This window comes from Pelodiscus sinensis, chromosome 31 (genome assembly GCF_052426305.1).
Source record: "Pelodiscus sinensis isolate ZL-2025 chromosome 31, ASM5242630v1, whole genome shotgun sequence".
Classification (NCBI taxonomy): domain Eukaryota; kingdom Metazoa; phylum Chordata; order Testudines; family Trionychidae; genus Pelodiscus; species Pelodiscus sinensis.
The window spans coordinates 9,165,710-9,182,186 of record NC_143082.1 but is presented as its reverse complement, the minus strand read 5'-3'; the positions used below and the strand labels follow the sequence as shown (position 1 = coordinate 9,182,186).

The following is a 16,477-nucleotide window of genomic DNA, read 5'->3' as shown; positions in this document are numbered from 1 at the left end:
TTCACTCCCTTCTTCCATGGGGCTGAATGCTTTGTACTCTCTCTGGGGGCAAAGTGGATTAGTGTCAAGAAGTTGCATTGAGAGGCAGTAGGAAGAGACCCCCCTCAGTATGCAAGGGGCACTGGGAGATCCTGCCATTGAAATAACAACAACAGCTGATAGCTAGGACAGGACCCCCAGGCTGCAGCCCGGGACTGTGGGACCACTATAATATATGGAGATATACCTATCTCATAGAAGTGGGAGGGACCTTGAGAGGTCATTGAGTCCAGTCCCCTGCCCTTACAGCAGGACCAAGTACCATCCCTGGCAGATTTGCCCCAGATCCCCAAGTGGCCCCCTCAAGGATTGAGCTCATAAGCCCATAGCAATGCTCAAACCACTGAGCTACCGCTCTCCCAGCTTGCCATCCTGGGCTGTTTCTCACAATGCTTTGCTAGTGACAAGCTGGAAACCCCTCCAGGTGCTGTTTCACTTATCATAACAACATGTGGCCCCCCACGCCCAGCTAGATTTCATGACTGTGCCCAAAGCGGCTCATGAATTACTCAGAGAAAGGCATCCCCTTGTACCTCAGGAATATATCATCTTTCACTGCTTAGATTTTATTAATTTGTTCCTCAATACACCCGTTTGTATAATTTGAGCAGATTTTCCAGGTGCTTAAGGCAAACTCACTGGCAAAGCAAGTTTATTGACAACAAAAGATAGACTTTAAGTGATTTTAAGTGATAGACAAAAAGTCAGAGTTAATTAATCTGAAAATGAAAAGAAAAATAATAAAAGAAAATACAATTTCAGCACGCAGTCTAAACTCTCAACCCTATTAGTTTGGGCAACCACTAGATGAATCAGTTTTTCACACTCCAGTGGATATTTTACCCTTGAATCCTGGGCAAGTATCCTCTGTTGGAGTCTGCACACTTTCCTGTTCAGTGTCCCTGTTGCTTGCAGCATAGGTGAGGGCAGTTGAAAGGCAGCACATGGGCTCCTGTGTTTTGATTTGGTTTAGTCCATGTACCTTGAGAACAGAAGTCCAGGCACATCCAGGGGCATTGCTGAGTCACCAGGAAGGCTGAGCAGTTCTCCTGCAGTGGCATTATGCAGGTGAGTCATCGAATTGTAGCTCCCTGGCTGGACAATGGTCATCAATGTTTGTCACCCGCCTGAGTGCAGGTTACTTTCTTACTCTCTGAGGAGCTAATATTGGGGCTGATTCTCCAACTTACAGCATGTTTTAGTGACAACCACACAACACAATCGCATAGCTTCATATGCACTGAGAGACATGTTCAGGTAGAGCCTCAGACCCTTTCCCTGCTACCGCACATGGCCTGCTTTAGATGCGAGCTCACCGTTACGTACAATTGAGGGATATGCTGGTGACAGGACACTCCCCAAGGTATAGAATGTCACACTAATGGGCTGTTCTCTCTGGCTCAGGGTGTCCATGGAGGTCCCGCCTGAGGAGCCTGGCCTGCTTGCCCCCTTTGGTAGGTTGCTGTCCCCTGTGCTTGACCCCTTCCAGACATGAGGAACTGGGAGCTGGTTGGAGCTGTGGAGCTCAGAGGGGAATGGTGCTGGTGGCGGGAACCGCAGATCCCAGGGACAGGTCACTGCATAGGGAGCAGTCTATGCTTGGGGTGTCCCATGTGTACCAAGGACCTGGGGAAAGTCTGAGCACTCCCAGAAGCACAACCCCCTTTGCTCCCAGTGACCAGCCCAGAGCCTACAGGGTGAGCGCCCTGCCCAGCCCAGAGCCTGCTAGCCCAACTTCCAGGGTACTACTCAGCCATTGCTCTCTTGCAGGATGCAGTAGTAACGGGACCAGCTTTGAGGATGATTTGACGCTTGGAGCAGAAGGTACCAGCCGTGAGGGATGCCAGCTCCCAGCCAGTTCCCCCAACAGCAGAGAGCGGGGGCAGAGTCACTCCTGGTGCAGTGCAGTGCCATACACATCAGCTCTCACCAGTCTCAGCTGCCTTAGGGCAGCACAGCCCTGCCACCTCCAGGGGGAGGAGACCAGGCACTAAGAATGAGCCACGGCCAGATCCCCCGACTTGGAGGCGGGAGGGTGCTTGCTGGGGGAGAATGGAGGGGGCTGGGTATCCTCAGATCCCTGTCCCTCCCTCAGCGGTGTGATGGCCCATCCCCCTGGTCCAGCACATCTGACCCAGCCACCCTATAGGGCAGGCACTGATAGAGTATCTGGTAGAGGCCTCCCCAGTGCTATCTGTTTGCCCCCCATGAGGCCTGCCTCTTGGTGCCCAAATCGGGGGAGCCCTGGCTGTGTGTGTATGTGCTGAGAGTGTCAAGCTGGGATTTGGAGACACCTTGTGTTACTCACCTGTTTCTTTGCCTTGTTCTTCCAGCTCTGTTGTTACCTGGCAATGACAAAGCCGCTAACAGGTGAGAGTATTTAATACCACCACAGAGGTCTCTAAGCTCTGACTCCGCCTCTTCTTCCCACTTCCAGCCCTGAGCACTGGCTCTTGTGCCCCAACATGCCCTGCACCCAGACTGCCCACCCCCTCAGGCCCCATCTTCACTCACCCGCCCAACAAGCCCTCTGCATGGCCTGCCTCCCATCTGCAGGCCTTGCTCCCATTAGGCCCTGCACCCTGCTGTGCGTGCCATTCGCTGGGCCTGAGCCCTGGCGGGATGTAGGACACAATCTGGAGCAGGGACATTACTGCTCAGGAAATGGTGACCGGGGCTCTGGCCGCGGATGACTCTGGCCAGGCCACACTACCCCTGTTTGTGACCTCCTCTGCCTTCTGTGCCACAGAAAGACCCTGCTGGCGAAGCCCTGGCCAGGCCAGAACCTTCACCTCGGGAACAGCATGGCATCCAGTGCCCTCTCTAGCGGCACCAACAAGACCGCCTCCAGGTAGGACCCTGAGGGCCTCAGGACAGGGTCCTGGGAACTGGCTGGTATTTCCCAGGGGCAGCAAGTCCATCTGGCCCTTGAACTCTGGTGAGGCAACTGCAGTCAGTCCTGGCCCTGTGGAGGTCTCTCCATTGCAGCCAAGCCAGGTTGCTTGGGGGTCTCTCAGATACAGCCAAGCATTCGCCTTTGGTATCTATAGAGCAGCAAGCAACAAATTCCTCAGAATATCCTCCAACCTGACACACACCGGCCTCAGCTAGGGCACTTGGAGAGGCAATGGGTGGGGATGGAGGGGTGGGGACGAGCTGTGTGGTGGGGGGCAGCACATGGAGATGCTGTGTGATGAGATGATGTGGAAATGAGGTGGTGTGTGAGGTGGGGATATGGAAAGAGGGTGTGGTGGTGGGGACAGCGTGTGGTGGGGGTAGTTTGTATCCATGGGGATGTGGGGGTATGGTGTGTGGAAATGGGCCTTGTGGAGGGATGGTGTGTGGTGGGGGTAGCTTGTATCCATGGGGACAGAGTATGGGGATAGGATGTAACAGGGGGATGGCATTCAGGGCCGCATTATGACTTTTGTGGGCCCTAGGCACTTTTGCCTTCGTGGCAAAATATTAAAAATTATTTTTGATATAACTTTAAATACTTCAACATTTTATTTTTTTTCTGTTTTAGGAAAAATGTAATAGACTCATAGACTCATAGACTTTAAGGTCAGAAGGGACCATTATGATCATCTAGTCTGACTCCCTGCACAGTGCAGGCCACAGAATCTCACCCACCCCTCTTAGAATAATCCTCTTACCTATGTCTCAGATATTGAAGCCTTCAAATAGTTTGAAGACCCCAAGATGCAGATAATCCTCTAGCTGTGATCTGTACCCCATGCTACAGAGGAAGGCGAAAAACCTCCAGGGCCTCTGCCAATCTACCCCGGAGGAAAATTCCTTCCCGACCCCAAATATGGCGATCAGCTGAACCCTAAGCATGTGGGCAAGACTCACCAGCCAGACACCCAGAAAGTTCTCTATAGTAACTCCTATCATCCCTCCATTGATCTATTTCCCACTGATAATGAATGGTCAATTAGTTACCAAGATCATGTTATCTCATCAAACCATCCCCTTCATAAACCCATCTAGTTTAATCTTGAAACCAGATAGATCTTTTGCCCCCACTACTTCCCTTGGAAGGCCGTTCCAGAACTTCACTCCTCTAATGGTTAGAAACCTTCGTCTAATCTCAAGTCTAAACTTCCTACTAGCCAGCTTATATCCATTTGTTCTTGTGTCCACATTGGTATTAAGCTTAAATAATTCCTCTCCCTCCCTGGTATTTATCCCTCTAATATATTTAAAGAGTGCAATCATGTCCCCCCTCAGCCTTCTTTTGGTTAAGGTAAACAAGACAAGCTCCTTAAGTCTCTTTTCATAAGACAGGTTTTCCATTCCTCGGATCATCCTAGTGGCCCTTCTTTGAAATAGATTTTCGTGGGCCCTAAAAGTTTCATTTTTTTCTGATGTGAGAAAAAAATTAAAACGTTTTCTTTGACCTTAAAAGTTCATTTTTTTTCTTCTGATTTTAAAAGAAATTAAAACATTTTCGTGGGCCCCTAAAAGTATCGTGGGCCCCAGGCACTGTGCCTACTGTGCCTAATGGATAAGTCGGCACTGATGGCATGTGGAGATGGGCGTAGTGGAGGGACGGAGTGTGGTGGGGGTAGTTTGTATCCATGGGGATGTAGCAGGGGGATGGCATGTGGAGATGGGCGTGGTGGAGGGATGGTGTATGGAGGGGGTAGCCTGTATTCACAGGGACAGAAGGAAGGGCCGTGGCTGGTGTGTAGGCAAGGGGTGTGGCAGTGGGGACAACATGTGGGGATGGGGTGTAAATCCTGCTGTTCCCTCTGCAGCCTCTCCGAGATCCTGGAGTGGTGCCAGGAGGATGCTGAGGAGATTCTCTTCAACTTGGGCTTTGTGCAGGATGAACCTCAGGCCGCAGCCCGGATCCCATCTCGCTTCTTCTCGGCTCCTTCCCAAGCCAAAGGCATCAATTTCCAGCTCTTCCTGAAGGCCCAGGTGCAGCGCCTGGAGATGGAGGACCCCTGCCTGACCCTGGCCAGTAGGTGTTGCTGGGGTTACCGTGGGGATATCTGGGTGTTCCAGAGGAGCCTGGAAGGGAGAGGGGGTTAAAACAGCCAGGCTGAGACACCTGCAGTCAGGGGCAAGGGGCCATGAGCTGTATCCAAAGCTGGGACAGACTGTGAGCCCAGCCCCAGCCCCAGCCCCGCTTATTTTCCTGTCACTGCGCTCCGGGGATTCAACCCCCCTAAGGCAGGTTCCCATTTCAGGTGGGTGCTTGGAGCAGGGATTGGCCTGAGCTGGTGGGGGTGGGGCATGCCCGTGGGGGAATGATGTGGTGGAAAGGGTTGTGGCAGTGGAGGATGGGGAGTGGGCTATAGTGGTAAGAGAAGATGATTAGATGCCAAGACTCCTGGGTTCTATTCCCACCTCATCACACTGCAACCTTGGGCAAGGTGCTTCCTCTCTGGGGCTGCAGTTTCCTCACCTGTGAGCTGGGCAGAATGAGATCTGCTACAGGAAAGTGCATGGAGCCTCTCTAATCCTTGGGGAGGTTTGCTCCTGTTCTCACTGCCCCCCGTCAACCAATACTGAACAGGCCATCAGAACAGTCTGGATACTGAAGCCCCTCACAGCAACCCTGCTAAAAGATCCACACGAGTCAAGGCCAGCAGGGACTGTTCTGACCATCTAGTGTGGCCTGGGGCGTGGCCCAGGGACTCTTACCTCTGGCCAAGTAAATTCTACACATACAAAATGATGGGGAATAATTTAGCTGTAATCACTCAAGAGAGAGATCTTGGAGTCATTGTGGATAGTTCACAGAAACATCCACTCAATGGGCAGCGGCAGTCGAAAAAGCAAACAGAATGTTAGAAATCATTTGAAAAGGGATAGAAAATAAGACAGAATATCTTACTGCCTCTATAAAAATCCATGGTACGCCCATATTTTGAATACTGTGTACAGGTGTGGTTGCCTCATCTCAAAAAAGATATATTGGCATTGGAAAAAGTTTAGAAAAGGGCAACAAAAATTATTAGGGGTTGGCATGGGTGTCATATCAAGAGAGATTAAAAAGACTGTGCCTTTTCAGCTTAGAAAACAGGGGTATGTCTACACTACCCTCCTAGTTCGCACTAGGAGGGTAATGTAGGCATACCGCACTTGCAAATGAAGCCCGGGATTTGAATTTCCCGGGCTTCATTTGCATAAGCGGGGAGCCGCCATTTTTAAATCCCCGCTTGTTCGAACCCCGTGCAGCGTGGCTACACGGGGTTCGAACTAGGTAGTTCGGACTAGGATTCCTATTCCGAACTACCAGTACACCTCGTAGAATAGGAATCCTAGTCCGAACTACCTAGTTCGAACCCGCGCTGCACAGGGTTCGAACAAGCGGGGATTTAAAAATGGCGGCTTCCCGCTTATGCAAATGAAGCCCGGGAAATTCAAATCCCGGGCTTCATTTGCAAGTTCCGTATGCCTACATTACCCTCCTAGTGCGAACTAGGAGGGTAGTGTAGACATACCCCAGGAGACTAAGTGGGGATATGGCAGAGGTCTATAAAATCATGACCGGTGTGGAAAAAGTGAATAAGGAAAAGTTATTTACTTGTTCCTATAATATAACAGCTAGAGGTCACCAAATGAAATTGATAGGTATCAGGTTTAAAACAAACAGAAGGACGTTTTTCTTTATGCAGTGCAGAGTCAACCTGTGGAACTCCTTGCCAGAGGATGTTGCGAAGACCAGGTCTTTAACAGGATTCAAAAAAGAACTAGATAAATTCATGGAGGTTAGGTCCATCAATACTTATTAGCCAGGATGGGTAGAAATGGTGTCCTTAGCCTCTGTCAGAGGCTGGAAATGAATGAGAAGAGAGGGATCACATGATGATTCCCTGTTCCGATTACTCCCTCTGGGGCGTTGGCATTGGCCACTGTCAGCAGACAGGACACTGGGCTGGATGGATCTTTGGCCTGACCCAATTTGATCATTCTTATGTCCTTATGTTCTTCTTGACACATGAGCATCCCCGATCTTTGCTCTGACGTTCTCTCTCCTCTCCATGCTGCCAGGTCGGTTCCAGCAGGTGGAGGCGCTGGCTGCAACGGCAGACGCCTTCTTCTGCCTCTATTCCTACGTCTCCAAGACACCCCTGCAGAAGATCTCACCAGCCCAGGTTTTCTGGAGCTGCCCAGAAATCCCCAGCACCTGGGTTGTGCCCACAAAGGTTGAGGCTACATCTCCTGTGGACCGTCTGAAGAAAGCCATTTCCAAGATGTGCCTGTACACCTCACCCAAATCTGAGTCCCCACACAGAGCCAGCAAGGCACCCAGCTGCCAGAGGAGCAGCTTGGGCAGGGTAGTGCAGGAGGTGCTGGAGAGGGCAAGGGAAGAGCGGTTCCAATTTGCCCAAACAGACATAGAGGGCATGGAAGGGGCAGACTGGGAGATGCCCACAGGGACAGTGCAGTGCTGGTACAGAGAGCAGAGCTCCTCCCAAGAGCTATCAGAGCCAGAGAACAACAGTCCAGAGCATGTCTGCCATGGAGGTGAGACAGTCCCCACGCCCCCAGGAGGGCAAGGAGAGCGCCACACAGTGCCAGCCCTGCGCAGGCTGCAATGGGCCCCACAGGGGCTACCTGATGGAAGAGGCAGGGCTTGTGCAGAGGGGCTAAGTAATCCAGGCCAGAAGGAGAAGAAAGGCCCTGGAGAAGCCCCTTTGGAGGTAGCTCCTTCCAAATGGGAGGTGCCCTTGGACGTGTCCTGCCCCTCACGGGGAGCAGGGTCTGATGAGCAGGGTTCCCAGGTTGGAGACACTGTTGCACCATGGTCTTATCTCATCCCATCTCCTGGGACACACTGCGAGGCCGGCAACGCCAGGGGCACTCTTGGGACAATGTGGTTGCACCTGGAGCCCAGAGAGGGGCTCAGAAGTGAGGCTGGGTTTGCCTTAGACTTGTCAAGGACCCTGAGCTGGGATAATGCCAGAGCCTGCGTAGCCTGTCTGGCCGACCCAAGGGGAGCCCCTGAGAAGGATGGACGAGAGGATCGCAGGGAAGAGGAGCCAAGGGCTGACGGCAAACCACACGCCCCGCCCACAGGGAGCTCCCGCACGTGTGGCTCTCAGGACGCTGTATGTCCCCAAGTGTGGGACAGCAAAGACTCAGGGCCAGCCTTGCTCTCCAGTGGGGAGGTTCCTGCTTCGTGGGCAGCAGGTGGGGGCTCCATGCTCCACGGGCCCCGACGGACACTGACGCTGCCCCTCCAGGAGGATGACTCCTTTGAAATGGAAGAGGTGGGTGTTGCCATGTGGATGCCCTGAGCCTAATCACTGAGCCCCTCGGGGGGCCAAGACCTTCTCCCCACCAGCAAGGAGTGCCCCATAGACAGCCGCAGGTACTGCTTGCATGCCTCAGCAACCCTCCCCCTGGCCTGGTATGCCTGGACCTCCTCACCTCCCAGAGCGCAGCACGCAGGTCCCACAGCAGGGCATATAGCACTCCCCTGGGACACTGGTCATGCCCTCGCCTGGTCACAGAGCACAGGATGCCCCAGCTGCCTGTCACAGATGCACTGAAAGACAGCTGTGGGCCATGTGCGGGTGCCCCGGTCACTCCGAGCTGCTAGCCCCAGCCCCCCTTGGCCTCAGTGCAAGACCTGCACTCAACCAGTTCTTGATTTCAGGTGCAAAGCGCCAGTGAGGATGAGGATGGTGCCCCCGAGGCAGACGCCTGGTTGCCTGCACCAGCCTTGCCAAGACACCGGAGAAGTAAGTAGGCTCTGGCTGGGGCCATGTGCAGGGAATGGCCGTGCTCCAGCTGCCAGTGCTCTCTGGAGGGGGCTGGGTCAGAGTCTTGGGACCAGAAGGGAGGGGACAGCAGCAATGTCTGGGGGCTGCAGATAGCAGAGGAGCTGGGCCAGGCATGGCTCTGGGCATTGCCCTGTTTGGAGCCGATGGGTGCTCAGAATCTCGCCCTGATGCACAGCTGAGTGGGAGGCCCTTACGCCCAACAGAGCCAGGCAGTCTGGGAGCCGGGGTGTCAGCCACACCAGAAGGGGAACGCTGGGACAGGTCCCACGCCTCCCAGGGGCTAGAAGTTGAAGCCAGACAAATCCAGAGTGTACATATTTGACAGCGAGGAGAACTCACCCTTGGCTAGGGTTGCCAGATGGTTGAAACAAAAATACCAAACTCCCTCCCCCCAAAAAAGGGAAAAAATTCTGTTGAAGGGGGAAAAAAAAGGGGGGGAGGAGACCAAAGTTGTTGAGCAAAAACAACAAAAAAAAGACTCCAAGTAAGCCCCCCCCAAATTAAAATAAAACAGCACTAAAAGCTTGTCCCCTTTAAGAGTGAGCGCAGGGATAGGAACAGGGGAGCGGTTGAGCATTGCTTCTCCTAGGTCTTTTGACCGGCAGCCTTGGGGAACCAGGTAAGCAGGGACTGGGGGTGTTGGGAGCCAGGGGAGGGCTCAGGGGAGGCCGGGCGCTGAGTGTTTGTAGGATTGCCAGGTGCCCGGCATTTTCGCCTCCTGGCCGAGGAAAATTTCAGAGAATACCCAACATTTCAGGTGTCCGGCACACTCTGAATTTTTTTTACTGGACAGGAGCCGAAAATACCGGACTGTCCGGGTGAATACCGGACACCTGGCAACCGTATTTTCTGGCACCGACAATTTTAAAATCCAGCCTGGATGGTTTTCTCCCAGCTCTGCCCTAGGAATGGTTTTGGGGGCAGGTCTCTCATCAGAGTGACAGCGGAGGTCAGGCTGCTAGATGATCATAGTGGGCCCTTCTGGGCTTGGGATCTCAAAGGGCCCAACTGAGCCTGGAGATCCTGTCTTGGTAGGCTGGGTGTGGAGAGAGCAGAGTCAGCCTCACTTGCAGCCCTGCGCTGAGCCCCCAGTCCTGCACTTGTCCCCTCGGTCCCCTACCCAGCCCCTGCAGACGATCTTCAGCTCCTCACCCAGCCCCCAGCTCTGCATGTGGCCCCCAGCCCCTCACACAGTCCTGCCCTGCTGCTGCCCTGTCCCCAGCCCCTCACACAGTCCTGCCCTGCCGTGGCCCTGCCCCCAGCCCCTCACACAGTCCTGCCCTGCTGCTGCCCTGCCCTCAGCCCCTCACACAGCCCAGCCCCTCACACAGCCCTGCCCCCCAGCCCTCATACCGCCCTGCCCTGCTGCACACAGCCCCTCACACAGCCCAGCCCCTCACACAGCCCAGCCCCTCGCACAGCCCTGCCTCCAACCCCTATCCCTGAGTCCTGCACTGCCTTGCCCACAGCCCCTCACACAGCCACACAGCCCTGCCCTACCCTGCCGTGCCCTGTCCCCAAACCTGCGTCCAGCACAGCCCTGCCCACAGCCTCCCTGCGCAGTTGTAGCGTGTACAGAGGGGTGGTGCACTGTACTGATGAAGAGAGGTGCCGTGCCTGGCCTGGTCCCAGCCTGTATTTCTCTTGGCTTTAGGTTTCATGCTCCATGCCCACAGTGCACAGTCTGACAGCAGCGGTTTCGTGGAGGAGCCAGTGCCCGACTTGACGCCCAGCACCCAGCTTCCTGGCACGGCCGGCTCCCCGCTCTGCAGGCCAATGGAGGGTCCATGTGACACAGGGCAGGTCTCCCTGGCTGAGAATTCATCTGAGCAGCAAGGAGACACCAGCTGTCTCCAGGTCACACACGGCTTCGCAGCCCATCCCAAGCCCCTTCTGGAGCTATGACAGGGTCTGGACATGTCCCTTAGGGCAGCAGGATGATGGCTTCCTGGGTCAGGGGGAGCTAGATCCCCTGCACTCTGTGTCATGGGGCATGGAACAGTGCCTGGCCTGGGAAGAGCCCAGGCGTGCAGAGTGGGAGGAGGGGCACTGCTCCCCAGAGCAAGCTTGGCAGGGGATAGCCACCTGCCAGGCAGCCATGGTGACCCAGAGGGGCAGGGTGTGGTGGGCTTGTGGGGACAGCTCTGGGGTTTAAAAAAGAAAAGTGGACTCAGAACTTCTGCCAAAAGCAGCAAATTGTCCTTCCTCCCCCAGCCCCTGGTTCACCGGCACCATCAGCAACACTTGGGCACCGCCATGAGTAACAGTCAGATGGAGTTATGGGGTTTCACTTGTCTTTGTTGTGTGCCCCCTGCTGGCACAAATTGCTCCACGGATCCATGGGGTCTAGGGCTCACCGCTCACACCCTCACTAGCACTTTGGGACTGGTTTTGTTACTCACGCTGTAGCGCTTGCAACACTAGGACAGCTGGATAGTGCCCAGCAACAGTCCATGCACACTGTAAATAAACACATGGGAGAAGATGGCTGTGCACTTTTGTGGAGCTGTATGTTGGATACAAGTTTAAGGTACCTTCCTCCAGGCCCAAAGGCGCCAGCTTTGGGTGCCCCGCACCCCAGAGGCTGGCTGTGGGGGGACAGAATTGATTCTGTGGGTTAATTCACCAATCCCAGCAACTAGACTGTCTAACTGCACAAAACCGAACATCCATGCCCAGTCCCCTGCCCTGACACGCACACCTCCTGAGCCCCCATGCTCTCCCTCAGTCGCTGTTCCCCTCCCTCCATCCCTCCCTCACAGTCACTGGGCAAGGGGGTTGGGATACAGGTAGTTACAGCCAGGGCTTGGAGTCCTTGCTGGTTGACTGTGAGTCTCTTCTTTGTACCTCAGTTTCCCCACCTGTAGCCTGGCGCTAGGTCTGTCTGGATCCCCGCCTGCTGTAGGCTCCTGAGAGTGGTACCTGTAGGTTGCTTTGCAATGTCCGGACAAGCTGCTGCCTGCACCTTCCCTCCCTGGGCTGTATGCTTACTTCTTGCCATGGTGACTCAGCTGCACTGCCTGAGGCATGGCCAGTGCCCCCCAGGGGTAGGGCTCCATGCTGCCCCCACACAGCACTCCTAGGCACTGGTGGGGGGTGACCATTGTGATCCTTTTCCAGACCAGGCCATGCCTGCCCTGCTGCCCATGGCTGAGCCCTGCCCCGACACTCCCTGTAGTTCTGTGACATGGGGAGGCTTGATCCCCACTCACTGATTAGAAACAGGCCCCGAGGGACTAAAGAGATTGGCCCCCGGCAGTCCCCTCTCTCCACAGGGCAGGGCCATGGGTGCTCTCCACTATCTCAACATGGGTGTCCCCACTCCACTCCCTCCCCAAGGCCCCACCCCGTGCCGCCCCCACCCACCCCACCTGCCATGCAAGGCCCACCCTCCCCCCAGCCCTCCCGGCACACTGAACAGCTGATCACATCAAGTGGGAGGCTCTGGGAGGGAGGGGGAGGAGCTGATCGGTGGGTCCTGAGCCCCCCCTCTATTTTCCCAGTTCCAGAGCACCCGCAGAGTTGGCACCTTGGAGGGCTCTGGGTGTGCCTGGACCTCAGCACATTCACAAGCCGCTTCTCATGCCTTTTCCCACCTGTAAGCGCAGGCACCCTGTAACAGCTCCCCCTTGGGAAATGTGGCCTAATGGTCACAGCTGTAACACCAGACTGCAAAGGAGGGGAGGCCAGGCCCTCTCACTTCACTGGGCTCTGATCCAGGGCCCTTTGGGCTAACAGTAGTCGCTGCTTAAAATTGTCCTCCCTACGCCTCTTCCTCCCACCTGCCCCCCTGGGGTCACCTTAGTCCAGTTGTTCTCAGACTGTGGGGCAGGGACCCTAACGTGGGTCACAACTCCCTTTGAATGGGGTTGCCAGGGCTGCTGCCCCTCCCCCTCCTGGGGTCATGAAGCAATTGTTATTGTCGGGGGGGGGGGGTTGTGGCGCAGTGAAGTTTGAGAACCTCCAGGTTAGTCCAAGGTTTTCTCCAGATGGGGAAAGTTAACCCACAACAGGTAAGAAGGGTTCCCAAGGCCCATGGGCCACCACCAGGTACTTTCCCTTCTGGTTGTCTCTGGGGTGGGTCCCCCTTTGGTCAGTTACATCAGAGTCTTGGGCTTCCCTCTGCTCACGCTGTGGGCCTGCTCCAGCTCTGTCACTCAAAGGAGCAAATGGAGATGGAGCATTTGCCACAGGTGTGGTGAGGCAGGTAAGCCCCAAATGATCCCTTGTTGCCTCGTGTGGGGTTTGTACGCCCCATCACAAGCCCCTCACGCATGAAGCAGCCATCCCCAGAGCTGGGAGCAGGCCCGTCAGGAGCTGCAGTGACAGTTCCAGTCACTCGGGAGCTGATCCCAGCAGGTTTGCCCAGCCCCGCGCTGGCAGGAGGGGATGTGACACTTAGTTCATCAACCCAAACCGCCTGAGTCTGTGCAGCGTGTGTCCTCTGGGTGTGCGAGACAGAAGAGGACAAGAACCTACTGCTCCCCTAAGCGAGTGCAGATGGTCTGTTAGCTCTAGCTGTGCTGGCTTCTGCTTTTAGCACCCGAGGTTCAGTCCCACTGTGGACCTGGGCAAGGGACTCAGCGCTGCAGAGGCATCTAGGACAGGAAAAGAGAAGCAGCTTGAGCCATGCTGCTGGTTACCATCACTGAAATAGTCACAGGTGTGGGCACAGCCCCCAGCTCTCACTCAGGGTGGGTTTGCTCAGAGCGAGGTCAGCCAGGAGGGGTGTACAAATACCCAAGTCGTAGCCACCCTGTGGTTCCCCCAGCAGCTCAGCGATGGCTCTAAGAGCCCCTAAAACCAGTTTATGCAAATCCCAGCTGCTGTTTCCTTCTGCAGTTTCTAAGCCAGCAAATAAGTGTTTACAGGAAATCCACCCACAGAGAACCGACTTGCAGGCAGCGCTGGGTACGGGGTGAAGCGTGTCATGGTGGCTGCCCCAGAACCCTGTGGGTGTGAATGGGATTTCCAGCCAGGGAAAGCTCATCAATGGAACTGTCTCGGAAAGGGAGGAGACACCTGACATGCACCATAATCTGCCAGTGTCCCTCAAATGGGGCTCCCAAAGCCGATGCAGGGTCTGCACTGATTGGGGCTCCCACAGCCTCTTCCGAGCGGAGGCAGATGGAGATTTATTGGGGCCCCAGTCACAAAGAACATTTGGTCTCCCCCCCCAACCCCCCAGCAACATTCCCTTTAATTTTTCCCTTTCGTGCATGGAATAAATTTTGTTCTGTGCTGTTCTGTGCATCAAGGCATGTGTGGACATGCACCACCAGTGGAAACACGTGCTGCCAGCTGTGGGCACTCTGCTAATCAGGTGGGTGGTATTTGAATCTCTACTGAAAGTGGCTGCCCAAGTTCTCAGTTTACAGAGAACACTGCCCCCCAGCCTCTGGGGCCCTGTCCCCTGCTCCTTCCCTTCCCTAAGCGCCCCACGCCCTGACCTGGCCAGAACCTCAACTGTGGTAAGAGCTGCTCAGGTAGCCTGGGCTGCTGTGTGGAGCCCTGGACTCTCCACCTGCCCTGGGCCACATGCCCTGGGGGGCAGAGACATGGGTCGGGGCCTGCTTTTGGGCACCCTGGTACCCAGGATGCTCCACAGCTGCCTGATCTCCATAGGCGGCTCTTACCACACCCTAGGGCAGGTACAAAGTACAGTCCACGAATCACTAGTGGTCCACACCTGGCTCCCAGGTGGTCCACGACTTGAGCTCAGCTCTCTCCTCCCCCCGCTAGGGGAACAGCAGCGCAGTGACTCGTTGGCCGGTGCTATCTGGGCTGTGGTCTAGGTGGCACCCAGCGGGAAAGCAGCAGCCCACGTCCCATATGGCCGCCAGGAGCACTCTAGCACTGCCACTGTCCTGCATCCCTAGATGGACGATCGGCATCTGCCTCCCCATGCATCTGCCCATGGGCCCTACACCTCCAGGTACAGGGGAGGCACCATGCCTGTTACTGGAGAAGCCCTGGAAGTGGCAGGGCTGGCACTGTCACACTGCAGGGAAACATCCAGAGGAGCCCAGATGCCTTTCCTCCACGGGACCTGCCCATCCTGCCTTCCGCTGAGCTGTGCAGGCAGCAGCATTTCCGAGGCAGGGAGGGCTGCTCTGTAGGGCAGCTGCGCAGACCAGCAGAAGCCAGGGAAGAGGGCTGCCAGTTTCCCTAGGGGGCCGGGGGGTGCAGCCAGAGGGACTCTGTCCCCGACCTTCACCCCTCACAGAAGAGCTGTGTAAACCAAGAAACACTCCTGTATTGCATTGCATGCAGTGCACCCCACCCCCCGTCTTGCTCTGTACCACCACGAAAAAACTTTATCTGGAATCTCAGGATTTCCTGTGCTGGCATGGTACCATTTCGGTTGTCATAAACACAAAGCCAGGGCAGAGGACAACAGAGGAACAACGCTCTCCCTACCCCCTCTGCCCCCCCTCCCCCCCCCCGTGTGATGAAACGGGCAGCAATCCTAAACATTTAGGCTATGTCTACACTCGCAGCTTCTAGCGCAAGTACCGCTGTTCTTGCGCAGGAATCTGCAGAGCGTCCACACTGCCCACCCACTCTTGTGCAAGGAAATGTACAGTACGGCGTGGGAAGAGAGGACTTCTTGCGCAGAGCTACGCTCCTTTTTAACAGGTGTAAGCCCTTTTGCACAGGAGCTCTTGCGCAAGAGGGCAGTGCGGATGCTCATCAGGGATTTCTTGCGCAAGAGAGCGTCTACACTGCCACGGGCGCTCTTGTGCAAAAGCACAGCTCGCACATGGCAGCGTGGACGTTTTCTTGTGCAAGACTTCTTGCACACGTAGGGCAGGTGTGTCCCACCCTCTCCACGTATGTTTACACTTTCCCCCTAGTTTGAACTAGGGAGGCAAATGAAGCATACCAAAGTTGCTAATGACGTGTGGGATTTAAAATCCTGCCCTTGATTAGCATATTTGCGACCGGTCACCATTTTAAAAAGCCAGTAGCCTGAATTGACTCGCCGCATGTAGACGCGGTAGTCTGATCCAAAACCCTTCCCTCGAATTAACTGTTATTCCTCGTGCAAGGGTTTTGGATCAGACTACCACGTCTACACACGGTGAGTTAATTCAGGCTACCAGTTTTTAAAATGGCGACCAGTTGTGAATATGCTAATCAAGCATGGAATATTTAAATCCCACGCTTCATTAGCAACTTCGGTATGCTTCATTTACCTCCCTAGTTTGAACTAGGGGGCAAGTGTAGACATACCCTCCCAGAGCATGCACAGGAGTTATAAATTCATTGCTCCTTTAAGGAAACAAACAGCTTGTTACAGTGACTGGAGACCAGCGCAACCCAAGCCCAGGGTTGCTTATAGAAAAAGTAAAGCAAGTTATTTAATTAAACGGAGAGCAGGTTCAAGCAATATGTACAAGGGCTAGAGATAGAAAGGGATGCAGACAAACCAAGGTACGAACACACTTTCCGAAGGCTCTGACCTAAGCTACACTCTAGTCAAGGACATATCCTCACCTGTCTTCCTTTTCCAGCAACAGTGGGCGAGCTTTAGTCAGGAGCCCCACAGAGTTCAAGGAGCTGGTTTTCCTTGTCTCCCCAGGTGAAGGATAAACTTCAGGGTTCACCCCCTCTCTTTATAGTGCAGACCTTCCCCCTCTTCCCAGGACCAGACTGGCGGCTCACAGGAGCCTGCCCAGGGCCGC

General features: G+C 54.9%; 1 protein-coding gene across 2 annotated transcripts in view; it reads left to right on the top strand.

The window, feature by feature from the left end:
* TESPA1 (thymocyte expressed, positive selection associated 1) overlaps positions 1-15,652 on the top strand; it is a 28,179-nt gene extending 12,527 nt beyond the window's left edge. Inside the window, exons 4-11 of one of the 2 annotated variants that reach the window (XM_075902084.2) lie at positions 1,444-1,493; positions 1,810-1,863; positions 2,373-2,409; positions 2,789-2,890; positions 4,803-5,011; positions 7,051-8,273; positions 8,663-8,747; positions 10,444-15,652. In XM_075902084.2, the coding sequence (XP_075758199.2) occupies positions 1,444-1,493; positions 1,810-1,863; positions 2,373-2,409; positions 2,789-2,890; positions 4,803-5,011; positions 7,051-8,273; positions 8,663-8,747; positions 10,444-10,694 (2,011 nt within the window). In that variant the 3' untranslated portion in view covers positions 10,695-15,652. The remainder of the gene's footprint in view (positions 1-1,443; positions 1,494-1,809; positions 1,864-2,372; positions 2,410-2,788; positions 2,891-4,802; positions 5,012-7,050; positions 8,274-8,662; positions 8,748-10,443) is intronic. The other variant, XM_014575377.4, reaches the window with a different exon arrangement.
* The last annotated feature ends 825 nt before the right edge of the window (positions 15,653-16,477 follow it).